The sequence below is a fragment of the Penicillium chrysogenum genome (genome assembly GCF_028827035.1).
Source record: "Penicillium chrysogenum strain IBT 35668 chromosome Unknown utg000001l_segment0_segment0, whole genome shotgun sequence".
In the NCBI taxonomy this organism is placed as follows: domain Eukaryota; kingdom Fungi; phylum Ascomycota; class Eurotiomycetes; order Eurotiales; family Aspergillaceae; genus Penicillium; species Penicillium chrysogenum.
In genome coordinates this window covers 688,690-707,513 of record NW_026622749.1, presented here as the reverse complement: position 1 = coordinate 707,513, position 18,824 = coordinate 688,690, and the positions used below count along the sequence as shown (strand labels likewise).

Sequence of the window (18,824 nt, the reverse complement as noted above, 5' to 3'; positions counted from 1 at the left end):
ATTACCAGGTACAATCATCCAATACTTGTTCATTTTATTCATACATCTCTATAATATGTTGTTGTGTGGAGGGTGTACAGGTGAAGCCCATCGTGGAGGAAGCATATACCCAGGCGCTTTGCATTGATCGAACATAATTTTGATCTATAATCTAGCCATAGAGCCTCTTGCTAGATAATATCTGCGAAATAAAATAGTATACTAATATACATGAACTACCAGGTGCCAGTTATTCACTGTCCTCGGTGTAGTTCACTTTCTTCGCGCGTGAACTTCGTCGCGAAAGTGATATCGAGGCCGGGGCGCTGTCCACTTCCACTGAAATCTCTTCGGTGTTTCCAGTCTCTTCCGACTCTGATGTAGACTCAATCAACGATGCCTTGCGCTTGCGAGACCTGGACGAGGGTGTGCGTTTCGTGCCCCTGCTTGTTTTCTTTACTGGCGTTTCCATCTTGCTGGGTATATTTAGGGGAACATCTGCGACAGACTCAATCTTGCCCTTCTTGGAGGCGCTTTTCTTGGGACTTGGTGCAGCTTTAGGCTTCACGATTTTCTTTGCCGGTCGGAGCCATTCTTCCATGCCCTCGGGCCAGTAGACTCTGCCGTCAGGTCCACCCATTCCGACTTCTTCCTCCGGGATGGTGCGAGGCGGCGGTATTGAGCCTTCCAAGTCCACGAAGCCGCCATTCTTCTTGGACTTTTTGGGTGGCTTGAATGGTTGGTTTTCGTCGAGGCGCATGAAGGGTATTATTTCGTTCACAAGATTGTGGCCGGGGAGTTTGAAGTTTCTCATCAACTCAAATACGGCCTGTTCTTTGTCCTTGGCCTCGATCATCAGGTCCATGGTAGGTGGACAAGGGGGTAAAGTAGTAACACGGGCACTGTGCTTGCGCCGTTGGCGCGGGGTGATGGCAGATGCAGTCTGTTCGGAGTAATGCATCTTTTGGGTGATATTCTTCCGAGACCACGTTGCTGATATACGATCGTATAGAGGTATGATGTCCTCGGTGCCTTCTCGGAGCTCATTGGCGTCAAAAATGATATTATGGTGGTGATAGTCGAGAACAAGAGGGATATTGAGCTCCTCGCAGATAGGCAGTAGATCGTGAACAGACCAGCTCACATCGTCATTCTCTAGAACCAATCGGTTCTTGATGTCCTGTGACAACGTAGCGTAGTTCTCTCGGAACCGATCCAGTGTGGCAGCCTTATCACCAAACACTCCACCCATATGAAGGATCATGACCGCATCCCGGTCCTGCTGTGGAGGGAGTTTGAGTAGCTGGAGCATCTCCGAGTGATACTCGAGATCGCGGACAGAATTCTCGATAACTTCTTTCCTCGGTGATCCAAATTGAGTGAATTGGCCAGGGTGAACCGACACCCGATGTCCAAGCTCTGCAACCACACGCCCTACATCTGCCAGCGCCTCCGAGGCGAAGGGCGCCAGCTTATAGCCATATTCCTTGTGACTTGCAAATGGGAACATCTCACTGCTTAGTCGCATGAACTTAATGCCATATTTGTCGTTCCAACGAATGATCTTGGTCAAATCGCGTACATTCGCCAAGGCCAGCGCCTCGACGAAGGCTTGTCCGCGTGCAACATCGGCTGGTTGGTCGCGGTCTGGACGATTCTTGGTCGGGTGTGTGGGCTGGTCGGGATCTTGGAGCGGGTGTCGATTCTCGAGTATAGAGGCGATTCGACATGTCCGAGAACAGAATACGGAGGGCGTTGAATAGCGAAGGTACGTATTTAAACAGGCCTATTCAAGTCAGAATCGATGGGTCATCGGCGGGGTATATCGTGTCCAGCACGGTGTAACCCACATATCCTAATCGGCCTTTCCAAGGGAGGGGAAGGTAGCTGCTGTTCACCGGAGGTGGTCGGCCGAGCGCCTCCTTCAGCTCTTCAGAATCAACGGGGATATCTTCATCTGATTCTGGGTCCAATGCAGCTTCTGCCTGACCAGCAGGCAGGGGTATGTCTCCATTGAGGATATCCACCGGCTTCGCCTCCGGTCCAGGCGTCTCAGTCGCCCTGACCATATCTTCTGGACGATGCCTGTCAATCTTCTGCGAATATGCACGTGACTGTGTAGACCTCGATGTGTTTAGGGGATGCGCAACCCTTTTAAACGAGGAATACGAGAAGCGCAGAACATGGTGAGCCGCATGATGGGCATTGTGAATTGGGGCGAGCGATCTGGTTCTCGCCACAGGAACGGATTCAGGGATCAATGACGTATGTCGAACCTTTTGGCTAGCTTCCAAGGAATGGACACGGATAGACAGACCCTGTAGCACCCGAGGGAAAGACCGACACATTCAGCGGGCTTTTGGAGGTATGTCAATGAGTGTTGGTTTGGAGTTCGGGATGTTCCACGCGCTAATTGACGCGACTCACCGCATCAACGTTATTACCTCAATTAGTTAATTAATTAACCTAACTTAACCAACCTCCCCAACATCAAAATGTCGATTCGATGCAAATCCATCTCAGTAATATCTTCAAGGCTGGACATTCCTGGTCTGTAGTAACTGTAATATACAACAAATGCAGTAAATCATTCCCATCCACCTGTCAGATTTAGTAAAAGTCGCACGAACCTCTTCACCTGCAGGAAGTGGGACGGCTTCCCCCCTGAATAAACTATGTTGTATAACTAGTGCCTGCATATGTGCTCCGCTATTATTTTATATTGGACACGTCACAATGTCATTGTAGAAAATTAGATCGTACAACGGTTTTGTCTGCAGGGGCTATATATTATGTACAACGTTGTACAATATGCAGGTTGTTCCTGTTATATTTCCTACGCGGGTACAATGTCTCTAAGGGAAAGCCCTTGTCTACCGGGTTGATCCGAGGGACGTACATATGTACGGATCTGCGTCCAGAGTCCACACCAACTGCCCATCTGGTACTACATGTAGTATCCTTTCAGTGTCCTAAAGTATCCTTCGGCATACACACCGCTTCCCCAAGGACTGAATGTGGACATGGACCAGGCTTGCACAAATGGCATTGATTATAAAAGCTAGGAGGACCAGAGCCCAGAGATCAGCGGGTTCTAGGTCTCCGAGACAACACACGGCTCGAACTGAAGGCAAAACGGGTGTAGTTGTTAAAGGATGGCTTTGCCAGTTACCCAAATATCGAGTACGCTACTCTCGACATTAGCAAGGATCCCTCAGATCAGGGTTTCGATGGCCGTAAATACGCCCTCATTCTGGCCACTAATGTCATCCACGCCACTGCATCTTTGAACGACAGTCTGAGTAACGTGCGGAAACTCCTTTCTCCCACGGGGTGGTTCTTGCTCCATGAACTGACACCCACGTCCAAATGGATCAACTATATTTTTGGAACTCTAGCTGGTTGGTGGTACGGCGATGCTGACAGTCGGTCGGATGAGCCGTATATAGGTGCCGAGCGCTGGGCAAGAGAACTCCAGGCAGCTGGATTCCGCACTCCTGAGGCTGCAGTTTTGGATTCAGATCATCCATATCAGTTGAACGCCATGATCGTGGCTAGACCAGAAGTTGATATCTCACCTAAGAGATGCGTCACGCTCTTGGCTTTCTCTGAATCAAGATCGATTGGCCCTTTGCTTCAGGTGCTAGAGGGCAGGGGACTCCTCGTTCATCATTCGTGGTTTGGTGAGCGTCTGCCTGACGGACAAGATGTGCCTTGCTTGATGGCGAAGCCCCATTCTTTGAAAACATGGATAACCACCGCTTTAATACATTCAGGAACTTGATTGAGAGCCTAAATGGATGTGGTATTCTCTGGGTGACAGGCTTATCACAAGCCAAGTGTCAGGACCCGAGTTTTGCCCAGATCAACAGCATAGCGCGGACGATTCGCAATGAAATGCTTGCGACTTTGCTACTTGTGAGGTTGACAAATTTGAAGTCTCTTTGGAGAAACTCATCGACGTATATGAGAAGTTCCAAGCCCGCCAGGAGGACGAAAACCTCAAGCCTGAATTCGAATACGCTATTGTTGACAATACTGTCAAAGTTGGGCGGTACCATCCATTCTCATTGAAAGATGAGCAACAGACGTTGTGTTCAAATGGTAGCATGGCTCTTCAAACGAGTAAGCCCGGCCGCTTGGCTGCGTTACACTGGGCTTACGAAGATACCAAGACTCTGAAAGGAGATGAGGTGGAAATCGAGACGTATGTAACGGGTTTGAATTTCAAGGTACGTCCGAACAACGAGTGGGTAGAATACCAAATACTGACACAAATTCACAGGATGTCTTATGTGCTATGGGCATTGTTGAAGCGAAGGATGATGAATTTGGCCATGAAGGCGCTGGCATAGTCCGTCGCATCGGTCCCGAAGTTCAAGGTCTGAAAAGAGCAAGCGGATTGCGTGATGTGTGATTAGATATAGTATAATAATAATTCACTTCAAGTGTGGCGCAAGTCTTAGCTGTGTGGCCAAAGAACAAACCAGGGAAATAAAAGCAGCGAGGTATAACAGCCAGGTTTCGCCACTTCCTACACTTTATGCCCTTAGAACCCAAGATGTTGTGGCCCAGGGTCGACAGCCGAGGGATATGAACCGTACCAGGTCGACCGTTTCTGATTTATAATTTTTCTGCTCAGACTTGATGGGATAACCCGTGCTGAGGGAGCCGAAACATGGTTGCCCAAATCCCCAATGATACAGCCAGCATGGCGAGCAAGATCGGCTGCAGCACCGTCACCCCCTTAGCCTGAGCAATAGCACCAATCATAAAAGGGAAAACAGCACCACCACCCATAGAGAAGGCGGCCGCAAATCCAATAGCAGCAACGTGGAGATTCTTCGGTAGCAATCGTGTCGCCACGATCACAACTCCCGGGAAGATAGTCCCCATAAAGAATCCCACAAATGCAACCGCAACCGCGGACACGATGAACTCAGGCACGAGCCAGAAGACAAGCTCAAGAGCAATTGCAAGCAAGATGTATATAGCAATGGACAGCTTCTCTCCAATTCGTGGTGATACAAATCCTAGCACGAATCGACCGACTGTGATGCCGAGCCAGAAGCCGGTCTCTGCCATTCCGGAATCAAATGGGTCGCCGTGTCGGACATTCGTCATAAATACAACAATCCAACCACCGATTGCTACCTCGATTCCACCATAGAGGAAGAGGAAGATGGCGCATATCCAGGTGACCTTATATGTAAGTGCAAGACGCGTTTGAGAGAATGCTCCTCCTCTGTCTGGGAAACTGGGATTCTCTTGTTGATATTTGCTTCCAGTTTCAGCCCAAAAGGCGGCAGTGGAATAAATTAGCGCGATAACAGCTGCTCCGGTCTATATGTCATCGTTAGTTTGTCGATGTCGAGTGGTTGCAGAGAGGGCCGAGATACCATCAGATAGTAATAACAGTACCATTCCCACCCAGCTTTGATAATCAGACTTGTAGCAACAAGAGGGCTTATTGTAGCCCCCACGCCATAAAATCCATGGAAGAAACCGAGCACTTCATGCGAGTTCGCCATGTTCCCGATCCATACATTCCATGCCGCATTGTGAAATCCGCTCCCCAAGCCAACCAGAACATACATAACCACCAGTACAGGAAAGGGTGGATGAACTGATATGACTGCAAATGCAATTGCATGGCAAGTTGGAGCAATTGTTGTGATTCCTCGTCTGCCGAGGGTCTGATGAACTAGGTTGCTTAGGACAGCGGATACAGTATATCCCACAAAAGGCGAAAGGAACACTAAGGAAACGACCGTGTAGCTTTTCTGATAGTAAGTTTCTAGCTAAATAAAATTCAAATAGGATGGTCAGCTATTGTATACAGCAGATATCAAGTAAACCTGAGTTTTGGTGACACAAACATAGGGAATGATTGCTCCATATGCAGCATCATTGGACCCCATCACGAATGCACACCAGAACGTGGCGGTCACCTTCCATATTGTTGTTTTCGACTCGTTCCACCTTGGTGCAACGTTTACTGCGTGCAAAGGAGCAATGTCATCGGTCTCTGAAGGCGTTGCTTCGGGCGTATATTGGTATTCTGTAGGTTCGCTTGGCGATGGTGGCCAAGATGCACCTGGGCTCGAGCTTGCGCTTCTGTTCATTTCTGTAGTGACACCTCTAAAGACTGAAAAGTTCTTGGTGTGAATAAGAATCGTGAGATTGAGGGGTATATGAGACATGTAATCATGCGGGGGAAACAACTGGCGAATGTAACCCCGAGATCCTATATGTGTAGATTTATAGAGCTATCCATGTCCAATAACATGGCTCGTAAGTTCTATATCGTTCCGAATGTAATACTTCCATTTTTTAAGTCTATAGATCCTATACTCACATCTAATTAGTACGTCTAATAATCATAAGTGGAGTTCGAGGGCAGCATTCCGTGGCTAACACCCAACCCTAGAGGCCAAATGATGATATAAAAAAGCAGCAGGGACCCTAAAGTAGAAGCAGAAGTATATACCGTCGAATCCTGTCAATCTCGAAATGTTCTAAATTATAAAAAGTAACACAATAAATATAGTAAACGCCGGTCACGTGGTGGTATTCCATCAGCGCGTGTTTACCCGACCTCGGATGCCTCAACCTTTCCATCTTAGGCAAAGCCACGTCACGTCAGCATTTTCGAGTTGAAATGGCAACTTCGCAGGTCTCCCCGAAAGAGCCTACTTTCGAGGAGTTTCTTCAGCCCCTCCGGGTCGAACTTGGGACCTTGTATGATTTATCCTGCCGGCTGTCATCGTCTTATAAAAAATTGGCCGCGGAATCTTCAGAACATTTCATTCCAACGGCCCTTACACGTCTTCCAACAGGTCATGAAACAGGACGCTATCTTGCTGTCTATTTTGGTCTATACTACCTTCGTGTGGCCTTCATCGATCTCCTAGGAGACCAACAAGTTGAAGGACATGCACGCGTACGACGCACATTAGAGAAGGCATGGCCCATTTCCGAGCATCTACGAAAGGAGCATTCTATTGATCTCTTCACATGGATTGGAGACTGTATCGCCGAGGTCGTGGCAGACAGGCTGGCCAACCCAAGTGAAGAGCGGATTGACCAAATAACAACAGGCATTTCCTTTTGTCTTCCTATAAAGTATAGTTCGGCCCCAGACTTGGCTGTGTGTTTCTGCGGCTAATTTATTGTAGACAAGATTCCCTCGATGAAGCTATCTTGATGCCGACAGGGAAAGGTCTTTCACTAAACTCAGACCTCAATCTCCGCCAAGCCCTGCTGAATGGATATGCACGCCACACATATTCAACTCACGGGGATGAAATGAACATGCCTGCTAAGCGCCGCAGGCTGTTTTCTCTTCCTAAATTGAAAGTCGCTGTCATGATCAATGACACGACAGCGACCCTTGCTTCATTGGCGTACTCTATCCCTTCCTTGCCTAACACGCGTGTTGTTATGGGTCTGATCGTGGGTGCGGGATGCAACGCAACCGTTCCTATGAAACTTGCCGACTTGCACGAATCTAAAACTAAAATCATTCTTGAGAAACACCCCGACGCACAGGAAACACTCATCTCGACTGAATGGACTCTCTCCACTGCGGCGGCTTCGTTTGATGAGCTTGGCATTCGAACGAAATGGGACCTTCAGCTGGACAAAAATTGCAAAAGACCTGGTTTCCAACCAATGGAATATATGGTCGGCGGTGGTTACACTGGCGAGCTCGTCCGCATTGTGTGTTATGATTGGTTCCATGGGGTCTTGGGAATACAACGCTCTAAGTTACCGCTGAAGTTGGTTGAGGAATATTCCCTATCAACGGACTACCTCTCGCTTGTTGTTGCTTCTTCTCTGTCCGATGAGCGCTTAGCAAGCGAGTTGTCCAAGACACTTCAGCCATCTCCTGAGAGTGATTGGACTTGGTCTCCTGAATATGCCCGTGATATTCGGGCTATTGCCTCGGCCGTGCAGGATCGAGCGGCTTCTTTGGTGGCTTCTGCGGTTGTTGGTCTCCTAGACTGCATCGATGAAGTTCAATTGTGCAACAAAGCGCCCAAGCACGTCAATGGGGGAAAAATCAATACGGATACTAGGGCTACCGAGGAAACGGACCCCGAGTCAGTCCCATCGTCAACGCCAGGTTGGAATAGCGGACCCGAGGAGCTCGCGGTGGCCTTCTCAGGTGGTGTGATTCAACACTATCCTCACTATAAAGAAAATGTACAGAGATATATTGATCGACTTCTACTGCGGGCTGGTCCTCAAGTAGGAGGAAAGAGTGTCTTCTTGCGAGAGGCCAGTGATGGTGGGATCATTGGAACTGGTGTCCTTGCGGGAACGGCGTCAGGGGAAATTGGGGAAATTAAGGTTACCACTAATTGATAGTCATATAGATGCATTATAAAATCTATATCTCGCCTTTTACCCCTCGGGGCTTCACAGGAAAGAAAAAACAACCCCACCCCACTTTCGCCGCCGACATCGGTAGCATTTCCATGTTGTCCTGTCAACTAAACAACTTGTAACATCATCTGAATTGAAGGTCTACTTCAAAAACTGTGTGAAGCCTGCTGGTTAGCATTTCATTGCCGAGCCTCACAAATCTTACGATTGCCAATATATATCAGCCCTATTTGGTTGGAACCCGCCAAGAACGCTAAACCCACGATTAAGACTTTTCCTTTTCTTTCCCTTGCGATATCCCACCCGAATAATGACAATGAAGTTCTTCGACGTAAGTAAATTTCTTCCGTTGTTTCTAGAAATTTAACTAAGACTGGCGACAGGTTGCCGTCACATTCACAGCAGACCAATTCCAAGGCATCTACCGAGGAAAGCAATATCACGAACCAGATTTTGCAGAAGTCCTAAAAAGAGCCCGAGACTATGGCTGTGAAAAGGTCATGCTCACCACCATGAATCTGAAAGGCGCAAAACAAAACCTGCAGGCAGTGAGGGAGTTCCCGGATATGTGCAAAATGACCTTGGGCGTGCATCCGTACCACGCCGGCGAGATCTACGAACGGCCAGAAGCAGAATATCTCAACTCGCTGCGCGAACTGGGTGAAAGTCTCCTAGCCGAGAAGCCGTCGCCTCTAGCTGCGTTTGGGGAAATCGGGTTGGACTACGAGTACCTGGATCGGGCAGATAAGGAAACGCAGCAACGCGCATTCCGCGAGCAATTGGAGCTGGCCGTGCAATTTCAATTACCGCTGTTCTTGCATGTTCGTGAATCAGCTGAGGATTTAATTTCTATCATCAAGCCTTTCCTACCAAGACTGCCGCGTGGCGGGCTGGTGCATTCTTTTGCGGGGACGAAGGGGGAGATGCTCCAGCTTGTCGAACTGGGTCTTGAGATTAGTGTCAACGGTGTCTCGTTCCGGACGGATGAACAGTTGGAAATGGTTAGGAATATTCCATTGGACAAGTTGCAACTGGAGACTGATGCGCCGTGGTGCGAGGTTTTGTCTAATGACCCCAAAATCGCGGTTTACTTGGAAACTGCGAGGCCATTGCCGGCGAGTCGGAAACATAACAAGTTTATACTGGGGCAAATGGTCAAGACGCGCAATGAGAGTTGTTTCATGGAGCGTGTGGGATTGGTTGTGGCGGGGTTGAAGGGTGTCGCCTTGGAAGAAGTCGCTGAGGCCGCTTGGAATAATAGTAGCCTGATGTTTTGGTAAATTTTACGGATAATAGATTAGAAACTAGAAGTGAAAAGCAAAAAGAGACTTGCAAGCCTCTTTATGATCTAGGTTAGGGCATGGTTCCGGATCGTCTTCAAGTGAGCCAGTTCTTTCTAACTAATTCTTCGTGTATTCTTACCTACACTGCGTGGTTTCTCCCACCTGTACCCGATAAATCTATCCATATTGTAGTGTTACCCGCTGTAGTCCCTTCTTATACTTGCTACAAGGACCAAAAAAAAATCAAAAAAGCCCCGGGCGCGGATCGAACGCGCTACCTCGCGATGATTGCCAAATTTGCAATCGCACGCTCTACCAAATGAGCTACCGGTGCTCTTATTTTAAAGAGAGTAATCTTTTTGAATTAATAAACAAGCCCAGGAACTTCTTCTTTCTGCAACTCTAGTCAGCTAAAGAATTTGGAGTAACTAACTATTGTTTCTTGAACCAAATAGTTATATAGCATATTCAACTAGCAGATACTGTTGTAGTACCTCGAAGTCCAACGTGCGGATCCCAGCGACAAGCTTTTCCACGATATAAAAAGAATCCTGCTAGGTTTACTGTGGATGTAAACAAAGCCCTTATCTTAGGGAATCGTGATTGGTGCCCTGGATGGGCATGCAGGGGGTGGCACCCAGGGGCTCCAACCACCCCTTAGGGCTTGCCCCGGCCTTGAGAAGAGCCCCAAACTGGTTGTATTCCGCAGCTCACGATTGGACGAAAGAAACTACACAGAATGGATTTGCGTCTAAGATGGGACCTGATTACCGGACAAAAATCGGCATTTATAAATAAGTGTGACGCGTCCTTTTTCGCCTTCCCGGCAGTATGTCGAGATTCCTGAACAGAACTTAGCTTGCGGAGATTTACACAGGTTGGAATGAAGGAAGACATGGTGCTGTCTTCTCACATTTGGTCCCTCGGCGTCCACTATGTTTATAATCCTATTGTTCCACGAGTTGTTGCCACTAAACAGCGGAGTTTGTTCTGCTGGCGATCTACGGAGTAGGTATTTGGACAATACAAGGTCGAGCGGAGATCCGTGTGGCTTTCCTAATGCTCGTATCGGGATTGAACTTGGACATGTTGATTCTGTTAATATTAATTATTTTCCCTTGACCTCTCATGCGACAATACTGCGAGATTAAGCATATATGCTGGCGAGGGCTCCGATTTGTTGACATTCTTTACGTTGCGAGGGCCTTAATTAGGCCATAAGCTAACGGGAAAAGGCCGCAACATGATGGTATCTGCCATTCCTCCGTGGAGTTATGCGGAATGTTATGGATCGCTGGCTATGTATTTATACTAATCGTTGTCGACAACCCGGATTTTCTTCCCTTCTCTCAATCTTCCATACTGTGTGATAATTGACATTGGTGGCTAAGAAGTGTTTAGTATCATTTCAAGTGATCAAAAGTCTATACACAAAACATTCCAAAGACGCTGTAAGTAGAGCACTGGCAATTGCTTCTTTCTTTCCTCGGGCAGTCGTTCGATATTGCCATTATCAGAGAGCTTTGAGACTAATACACGGCATAGAAACACCCCAATCAAAATGAAGGGCACATTGATCCTTTCTGGCCTTTTGGCCACCACTGTCTCGGCTCATATTCAGATGAGCAAACCATACCCTATCCGCAGTCCCCTCAACAAGGAAGCCAAGGGCCAGAAGGATTATTCTTACACTAATCCTCTCTCCACCTCGGGTAGCGACTACCCATGCAAAGGATACGCCGATGATGACTTTGAGGCTGTGGCTACATGGCAACCAGGCTCTTCCCAAGAGATACAGCTGGAAGGAAGTGCGGTCCATGGTGGTGGCTCATGTCAGCTCGCCCTAACTTATGACAAGGGAAAGACCTTCAAGGTCTTCCAGTCGATGGAGGGTGACTGCCCTATTGATAAGAAATACGAATTTGAGGTCCCCTCGGACGCGCCAAGTGGTGATGCTCTATTTGCTTGGACCTGGTTCAACAAGGTCGGCAACCGCGAGATGTACATGAACTGTGCTATGATCACCATTGGTGGTTCCGGAAACCGTGAGGCCAAGGAGGCCCCCAAGCCGATGCTCGATGAGAAGAACACCAAGAAGGAGCACAACAACAAGTCGAACAACCAGACACCTAACAACAAGCCCAATAGCCACACCACAAACGCCAAGAGCAGCTTCGATAGCCTCCCTGATCTCTTCCTTGCCAACGTCGACCAGGCTGGCAAGTGTGTGACCATCGAGGGCGAGCCCGTTCACTTCCCCAAGCCCGGCCCCAAGCTCATCGGCAAGGCTGAGGGCCCTGGCTACAAGTGTTCCGAACACGCTCCCTTCCTGGACAGTGGTTCCAAGTCTGTGTCCACGAGTACATCGTCCTCCAAGTCCGAGACCAAGTCCGAGACAAAGCCCACCAACACCGACACGTCGTCTACCACTTCGAAGTCTGAGACGAAGCCCACCACCACTAGCGCCTCGTCCACCACCGAGTCTGAGAAGAAGTCCTCCTCCACCAGCACTTCCTCCTCCACTACTACCAAGGAGGCATCCAAGATTGCCAAGGTCTTCGGCACTCCCGCCGCCGCTGACTCCCGTGTGGCTTCCACCGAGGCCTCTACTAACAACCAGTTTGTTAACTACGTTGGTCAATGGTCCTGCCACTCTGGGGATATCATCTGCTCACCTGATGGCTTGAGCTTTGCTATGTGCACTCACGGTAAGCCCATCTTCATGGGCCCCGTCGCTGCCGGTACTATTTGCCGCTGGGGCTTTATCACTGCTCGCCACTAAGGGCGCTCAGTTTCCTAATTTCATTTCTCTTGCCGATTGTTTTCCCGTCTTTCCCTTTTTTCCCTTTTCTTTTCGGATACATCCCGGTGGATATTTCAATTTTACCAGTTCATAGACTGACCAGTCGAGCGATATGCTCGCCAGTTCCGGTCTTCGGACTTGAACAGTCGATGTCTCTTTCAGTCCGGCATCTGGGCGCTCTATATTGTTTCTCGTATCCTTACCCATGACCTGTTAAGCGATGAGTTAGTTGATGTCCCTATATTGACGGTATTGTCATGCCAAAGTACCTAATGATTCTGCTTGTTAATTCAATTTTTTGGAAACTTCGGCTTAATACTTATATTACAACTAGAATATGACGACCTGTGAAAATGACGCCGCAAATGACCACTTTTGGCGCCAGAAACGGCCGTCTTTCCTGTGACTTTGGAGGGCGAGCCGGCGCTTCACCGCCCACCGTCCAGTACAGTACTAGGTACTTCCAAGGTTTGCACCCAGCGCCGTTGGTCATTCATCTTCCGGCTGTGATATTTAGCCAATTTCTGGTTTTCCTAGCATCCCAGTAAACTCTTCTTGGGTTATATTGTCCCTACGTTTTGGAAAATCCAACTGGCTATTCCAAGCTACCGAGAGCGCAATTAGGCGAGGGCCGCACGACAGCTGGGGAAGCTCAAGCCAAAGCTCCGGATAGAACTACGCGGCTCATCTCATGGCTTCCTCACTACTACTTACGGCGCTTGAACCGTACGTTGATATCCAATTCAACGTATGGCTTACCATCATCCTCATCCTCACCTATGGGTGTGCTCTTCGGAGCCCGGGCTTGCTTTTGCTCGTCGTCCTTGGGACCAGCGCGACTATCTTCTTATTTAACACAACGGCTACTCTCGGCGAAATGACCAAAACCATGTGTTTGCTTCCCTTCGGCCTCGGCTCTGTCCTAACGTTCCTGACTGCGGATCGGTCTTTGCAGACGAGATTCCTACCCGCCTTTACGACCTATGTTAATTTTGCGGTGTACGCAAACATTGGCATGATGGTCGCGACTCCCGTAGGCGGCACCCTTCGGGGAATATGTAGCAAATTCACTTGCGTTGCCCTCTTCGTTTGGATCATCCAAAAAGGACGCCGCGTTGGATGGAAGACAGTCATGGTTCACGATAACTTGTTCGTCTTCACTGCCGTCAGCAAATCGTGGATATTTGCACACGCATGCTATCGATTCGTTCTCTTGACATTGCCGTGCTTTGGATCTGGACGCCGGTATCGCCTTCTAGAGTTGTACTCTCTCGCTTTAACGTTCGCCCTGTCGTCAACTTCAAAACTTCCATTCGAGTATTTCTTTGGAATGGCCGATACATTGGTTGTTCCGGCGATTGCAGGGTGGTCGGCAATTGCAACGACGTTCAATCTAATACCGCGCGACACGGTAAACGACGACGTACTCTCGAATCGTATCGGGACTGGTGCAGATGCATTTCTGAGCGCAGTGTCCCTGGCTGTTGCCGCTTTTGCTTGTTTTAAGATAGTTAGCGCATCGCGATGAAGTTTTGTGAGGGTGGTGGACTCGTACATTGATGAACTTGTACAATTTGCTATAGTTCGACACTCCCTCAGGTGAAGTCATTTAGTTAAGATTAGTTGTGCACGACAAAGTGGATTGCTGGATAGAATTTAATCGAAGCATATCATGGGATCTTCGACATTGTACAACATAGGTCCATAAACAGCAGATCTGCGACCCGCGCTGTTTAAAAGCCGGCTAGGTCGCTAGTTGGCGGTCTGCGGTCCGACTGGGACGTACGTCCGCGGCCTAAGAGCCAGGTCGGACTACTAGCTCTTGTTTTCAATCTCGTGACCAGCGTCATTAGACTAGCGTATATGTACTACGGATCATAACCATTAGTCGACGGTCCGCAGAACTTTTTCGCATCTGGGAAGTCATCATCACTTCCCTTTCTCGCACTGACCTTATTAGACTAGAGGGCACTAGTCTCTTTGGGAAATCTTGCTCCAGATTTAGCGCCGCAATGGGGTCGTTGCATGGTCGTTCTTTCCGTGATGGATAATGGGGTTTCATTGGCTACCCAGTGAGACCACCGCTGCAGCAGAGGGGCTGGCGCCTCAAGCTTCACAGCAATTGGCTAGCATGAAGGCTCTCCGAACCAGGGACTCACATCACATGAGTCCGCGGTCAGTTGTGTTTCTTCCTCCTGACTCTTGTCCTCACACCATCCTCGCAGTGTATACGAAATGGACTTCGACAGTCTCGCGAAACAGCAATCCGACCGGATTTTTCAGGTGTGGATACAAAATCTACTCAGAAATTCACCGGAGAATTTGGCAGGAAAGCTTGCTTCCCGGCATTGTCATGGTACGCCTATGACGGCTTTGCGGCTTCCAAATGGCGCTTTTAATATTTGCTACCGAGTCACTTTTGAAAACGGACATCGCGTTTTGGTTCGCTTTACTGCCCTCGGTCGGGTCATTGCTCGCAATGAAAAGGTTGAAGATGAGGTTGCTATAATGGGATATGTTGCTCAGCACACAACGATCCCTGTTCCACATGTCTTAGGATATGGCAAGTGTGTGGTTGGTCCATACATTGTGATGTCTTTTATCGAAGGAAATCCGTTGAGCGGCTACCTCAGAGACTCATCTCAAGAGATAGTTACATTGAGTTCGGATATCCCTATGTCGGTCTTGAAGAGAGCTTACTTCGGCATGGCTGAAGTACTTCTAGAGCTGTCGAAGCCTACATTTCCGTCTATTGGGGCTATCAGACAGGATGAGTCAGGCGGTTGGATTGTGTCAAAGCGTCCGCTCTCTTTTAACATGAATCGGCTTTCTCAATTTTCCAATATTCCACATAATGTCTTTGGACGACCGCATTTAGTAACGCGGCGGATTATTTCGAGGAGCTCGCTCGGCAACATTTCCATCATCTTGAGTTTCAACGCAACGATGCCGTGACAGATGAAGCCGACTGTCGGAAGAAATATATCGCGCGCTGCCTTTTTCGCAGAATTTCACGTCAGATATCCAAGCACTGCAGCGGACCTTTCCGGCTCTATTGCGACGACCTTCGCCCTGATAATGTTCTTGTTGATCCATCGAGGCTTATTGTCGCTGGGGTGATCGATTGGGAGTTTGCTTACGCTGCCCCTGTTGAGTTTACATATGCTGCTCCTTGGTGGCTCCTATTGGAACGTCCGGAGGACTGGGAGCCGGATCTCGATCAATTTATGGTGCGTTTTATGCCGAGGTTTCACACGTTTCTTGAAGCACTTCAAGATTGTGAGGCAAGAAAAATCAAAGACGGGTCGTTGTTACAATCTCAGCGTCTATCGACTGCCATGGAGAACTCACTAGAGACTGGACTATTTTGGATTTGTCTTGCCTCACGACATAGCTCCATGTTTGATGAGATCTATTGGAGCTTCATTGATCAGAGATTCTTTGGTCTTCTTACAACAATTGACGATCGGCTATGTCTACTAAGCGCGGAGGAGCGTGTAGACATTGACGCCTTCGTTGAGAAGAAAATGCACCAGACACGTGCGGGTAATTTGGATTCTCATTACAGCATTGATGAACTGGTTGATTTATAAATATCATTTGCAGATTTTTCTTAAGCTATGGGTCACTAGGGAGACAGACTCTACTGACAAAAAACTCAGAACTACCAGCTGATACCAAAAGTAAACCCAACAGGCTCCAGGACGCTTCAAGGCTCAGTTGAAATCGCCTCCCGAGGTCTGGGCTTATGCTCACTAATGATGCGCTTGACATGCAGTGCAGTCTAACTATTCATTGTCAAGTCTTCAATGGATATTGATACAGAGACTCAGTATTTCATGCTATTACTCTATTGACTAGTGCCCTACATGCTTAACTACTCTTATTCATATAGTATTCTAAAAGACCAAGCCATATACAGAATAAAAATTGTGTCAGTGTATTACTGTGATTCATGTAATGTTATTTCAAAACACCACAACTACTATTCATATCTTGAGGACAGGAACTGATGGAATCTCATTAAGGAAAGCTTGTCAGCTCAGTCAGGTACATCCCTACGCTCGAGCGTATGATGTAAACAACAAAAACAGGGTACGTCTGCGTCGCGCGCATAGAGCGATCTCGCTCCTCTCTTTCATGAATCGCATCGAGTGCCGCGGGCTGAAGGACGTCTTGCACTAGCTGAGTCACCTCAACGCTGCCTGTCTGCAGCTGCGCCGGGCTCGAGCTTAGAGAATCATTCTGCAGCTTACGGATTCGTGTCTCGACGTCGTCGAGGAAGCTGTTAGCAGTCTCGCCATCTCCAACGTGAAGTGCGACTGTGCCAATCTGCTCGCGCGCCTGCTCTCTAGCTCCACGGTGGCAGAAGGTGGTAGTGGAAGGTGCGGTTGTGAGGCTGAAGCGTTCGATGGTGCCGTTCTCGGGTAGGAGATGAAGAACATGGATTGTGGCACCAAACTTGCCAATAACGAGGAGCACGGAAGGACTGGTGGAGCGGGTGAATATGTTCGTAATACTGGCAAGCATGATTATGTGAGTTGAAAATCGTTAAATGGAGAGATATTGATTCTTAGTAATAGTAGAAGTAGTAGCCGTCCTACACCGCCGCCATAGGTACCTTTCCAGTGTGACAGTCAGCAGAAGCCTGATCAGATCCATCAAGAAGCATCAGGTAATATTACTACATAATGTCTGAATTACTCCTATCTATTTGCTGCTGCTTCTAATACTCATTGAACTATAAGGCAGAATCTGTCTTTTACATCTAGTAGGCCGGTTTCGAAAGTCCATTCGCAGTCATTGTCGTATCCCTACGCGATTCTCTCAATATCGACGATAGCATCCCATGCCGCTGAGGTCCTCCTATATCTTTCCTCTCTATTATCGATGTATACTACTTCACAGTCCAATCGTACGGTGTTAGTACCGTTATAGTATTGCTGGGAATGAGCGAATCTTGTGCTCAGAACCACGGCAGAACACTTTACACTACCATTTATCATGGCTGGAATAAGTGACTTCCCCTTTTGCTTGTGATATTGTTAATAGTAGTGCATTGCTTTATGTCTCGTTGCTCGGCTCGTAATGTATTTCTTAAGACCTAAGGATCCCAGGAAGTTGTCAGGCAGCGTTGTTCAGCTCCCTGCACTCCAGGGGTAATTAACATAAGCTATCAGTTCTCTAGGTGAAAGCGCTATGCTTTGAATTCAAGTACAGCATCCAGACTTGTAATGCCAGAGCCCCACCCAAGCCCTAATGTGAGCGCTAACACTAACAGCCATAAGCAGAGGCATCCATTGTTCGAACCACATTATATGCTCCATTATTGAGCTCAGGATATATCGGAAAAGAGCACAAACAAGTCACAGAAGTTGTTGTCTCCAGAACACGCGAAATGTAGTTCCGTGTCTTGTGGTCACATCGCCGATCTGTTCGCCAAGCTGCTTGTTAATCTGCCAGGAATAAGATCAGAGTTATCTTGCTTTGCAATACTCTATACTCTACTCAGTGCTGAGTATTATTTTAGGTCGCTTGCCTACGAGGTATTTAGAGACTACAAGGACTACACGGGTTGGTGGGGGGGGGTTTCTATAAGTGTACTTGATGAGGTTGAGTTGGAATGTCGTCCGGTTACCAGCCTCAAGAGTTGGCTTGCACGTGGGCGTGGGTGTAGCCTGCGATATCAAAATCACTCGTGCTGCAGTAGGGAAGCTTAGCGTTAGTACAAGGGGCAGTTGCATACTTCAGGACTTTTGCCCAGCTTACCAAGTATTCATCCAGCTCACATAGACTTATGAAAGGTGATTACGGTGGTGGCATCTCGCAGGCAAATACTAGAGGTGTGTGATCGAAAGGTAGCAGCATCGTCGGATCAAAAGTTTGCCCTAAACCGCCCCCGCGGCTAGCCCCGGCTTCCGGGGGCGCATCGGGCCTCGGGGGCGATAGAGATAGCCGGCGATACCCGGAGATGCCCCCCGAGGTTTGTTTACTCCTTTCTTCTTTATCTCTCTTCTCTATCATTTCTTCTCTAACTCTTCATCTCACAATTCTACTCATCCCACTGCTTTCATCGAATTATCACGATAGGATGCATCTTTCGGTTGAGCATCCTACCATCCTACCACCATTTTACCATCATCTTTACGGCAATCTTCTAGTGAAGGCTGAAGGTTTTGACCCGAATTACCCATCTGAGTAAGAGCAAAGAGGTCCATGGCTCGGGTAAATCAACTGACCAACTGTAAGTTCAGTGTCATCTATTGGCAAACTCTTGTGTCTACGAATGTTTGAAATACTAATCAGAACACTCTGCACAAAACAGGTGATCTCGTGCAATACAGCAGGACGGCTTGCTGCGCGACATA

At 48.1% G+C, this 18,824-nt stretch overlaps 9 protein-coding genes across 9 annotated transcripts; 6 read left to right on the top strand and 3 right to left on the bottom strand.

Annotated features, from left to right (window-relative positions):
* Positions 1–229: 229 nt before the first annotated feature.
* On the bottom strand, positions 230–2,327 carry N7489_000279 (UV-endonuclease UVE-1; the record flags this gene model as incomplete). The annotated part of the gene is made up of 2 exons (XM_056706034.1): positions 230–1,765; positions 1,830–2,327. The coding sequence occupies 2 exons, from the start codon at positions 2,325–2,327 to the stop codon at positions 230–232; spliced, it is 2,034 nt and encodes a 677-aa protein (XP_056570336.1).
* N7489_000278 (uncharacterized protein) lies at positions 2,163–4,396 on the top strand (the record flags this gene model as incomplete). Its single annotated transcript, XM_056706033.1, has 4 exons — positions 2,163–2,165; positions 3,134–3,662; positions 3,919–4,211; positions 4,265–4,396. 4 exons carry the CDS (start codon positions 2,163–2,165, stop codon positions 4,394–4,396), a joined length of 957 nt encoding a protein of 318 aa, XP_056570335.1.
* Positions 4,397–4,617: 221 nt separating this feature from the next.
* On the bottom strand, positions 4,618–6,104 carry N7489_000277 (MFS transporter; the record flags this gene model as incomplete). The annotated part of the gene is made up of 3 exons (XM_056706032.1): positions 4,618–5,322; positions 5,379–5,780; positions 5,820–6,104. The coding sequence occupies 3 exons, from the start codon at positions 6,102–6,104 to the stop codon at positions 4,618–4,620; spliced, it is 1,392 nt and encodes a 463-aa protein (XP_056570334.1).
* Positions 6,105–6,640: 536 nt separating this feature from the next.
* N7489_000276 (hexokinase family protein) lies at positions 6,641–8,349 on the top strand (the record flags this gene model as incomplete). Its single annotated transcript, XM_056706031.1, has 2 exons — positions 6,641–7,104; positions 7,158–8,349. 2 exons carry the CDS (start codon positions 6,641–6,643, stop codon positions 8,347–8,349), a joined length of 1,656 nt encoding a protein of 551 aa, XP_056570333.1.
* A 337-nt stretch (positions 8,350–8,686) lies between these two features.
* On the top strand, positions 8,687–9,650 carry N7489_000275 (TatD family hydrolase; the record flags this gene model as incomplete). Its single annotated transcript, XM_056706030.1, has 2 exons — positions 8,687–8,701; positions 8,754–9,650. The coding sequence occupies 2 exons, from the start codon at positions 8,687–8,689 to the stop codon at positions 9,648–9,650; spliced, it is 912 nt and encodes a 303-aa protein (XP_056570332.1).
* Positions 9,651–11,214: 1,564 nt separating this feature from the next.
* Positions 11,215–12,435, top strand: N7489_000274 (putative extracellular protein; the record flags this gene model as incomplete). The annotated part of the gene is made up of 1 exon (XM_056706029.1): positions 11,215–12,435. The coding sequence occupies one exon, from the start codon at positions 11,215–11,217 to the stop codon at positions 12,433–12,435; it is 1,221 nt and encodes a 406-aa protein (XP_056570331.1).
* A 712-nt stretch (positions 12,436–13,147) lies between these two features.
* Positions 13,148–13,984, top strand: N7489_000273 (uncharacterized protein; the record flags this gene model as incomplete). Its single annotated transcript, XM_056706028.1, has 1 exon — positions 13,148–13,984. One exon carries the CDS (start codon positions 13,148–13,150, stop codon positions 13,982–13,984), a length of 837 nt encoding a protein of 278 aa, XP_056570330.1.
* Positions 13,985–14,620: 636 nt separating this feature from the next.
* On the top strand, positions 14,621–16,049 carry N7489_000272 (phosphotransferase family protein; the record flags this gene model as incomplete). Its single annotated transcript, XM_056706027.1, has 3 exons — positions 14,621–14,631; positions 14,682–15,248; positions 15,335–16,049. 3 exons carry the CDS (start codon positions 14,621–14,623, stop codon positions 16,047–16,049), a joined length of 1,293 nt encoding a protein of 430 aa, XP_056570329.1.
* Positions 16,050–16,479: 430 nt separating this feature from the next.
* Positions 16,480–16,986, bottom strand: N7489_000271 (uncharacterized protein; the record flags this gene model as incomplete). The annotated part of the gene is made up of 1 exon (XM_056706026.1): positions 16,480–16,986. The coding sequence occupies one exon, from the start codon at positions 16,984–16,986 to the stop codon at positions 16,480–16,482; it is 507 nt and encodes a 168-aa protein (XP_056570328.1).
* Positions 16,987–18,824: the final 1,838 nt, after the last annotated feature.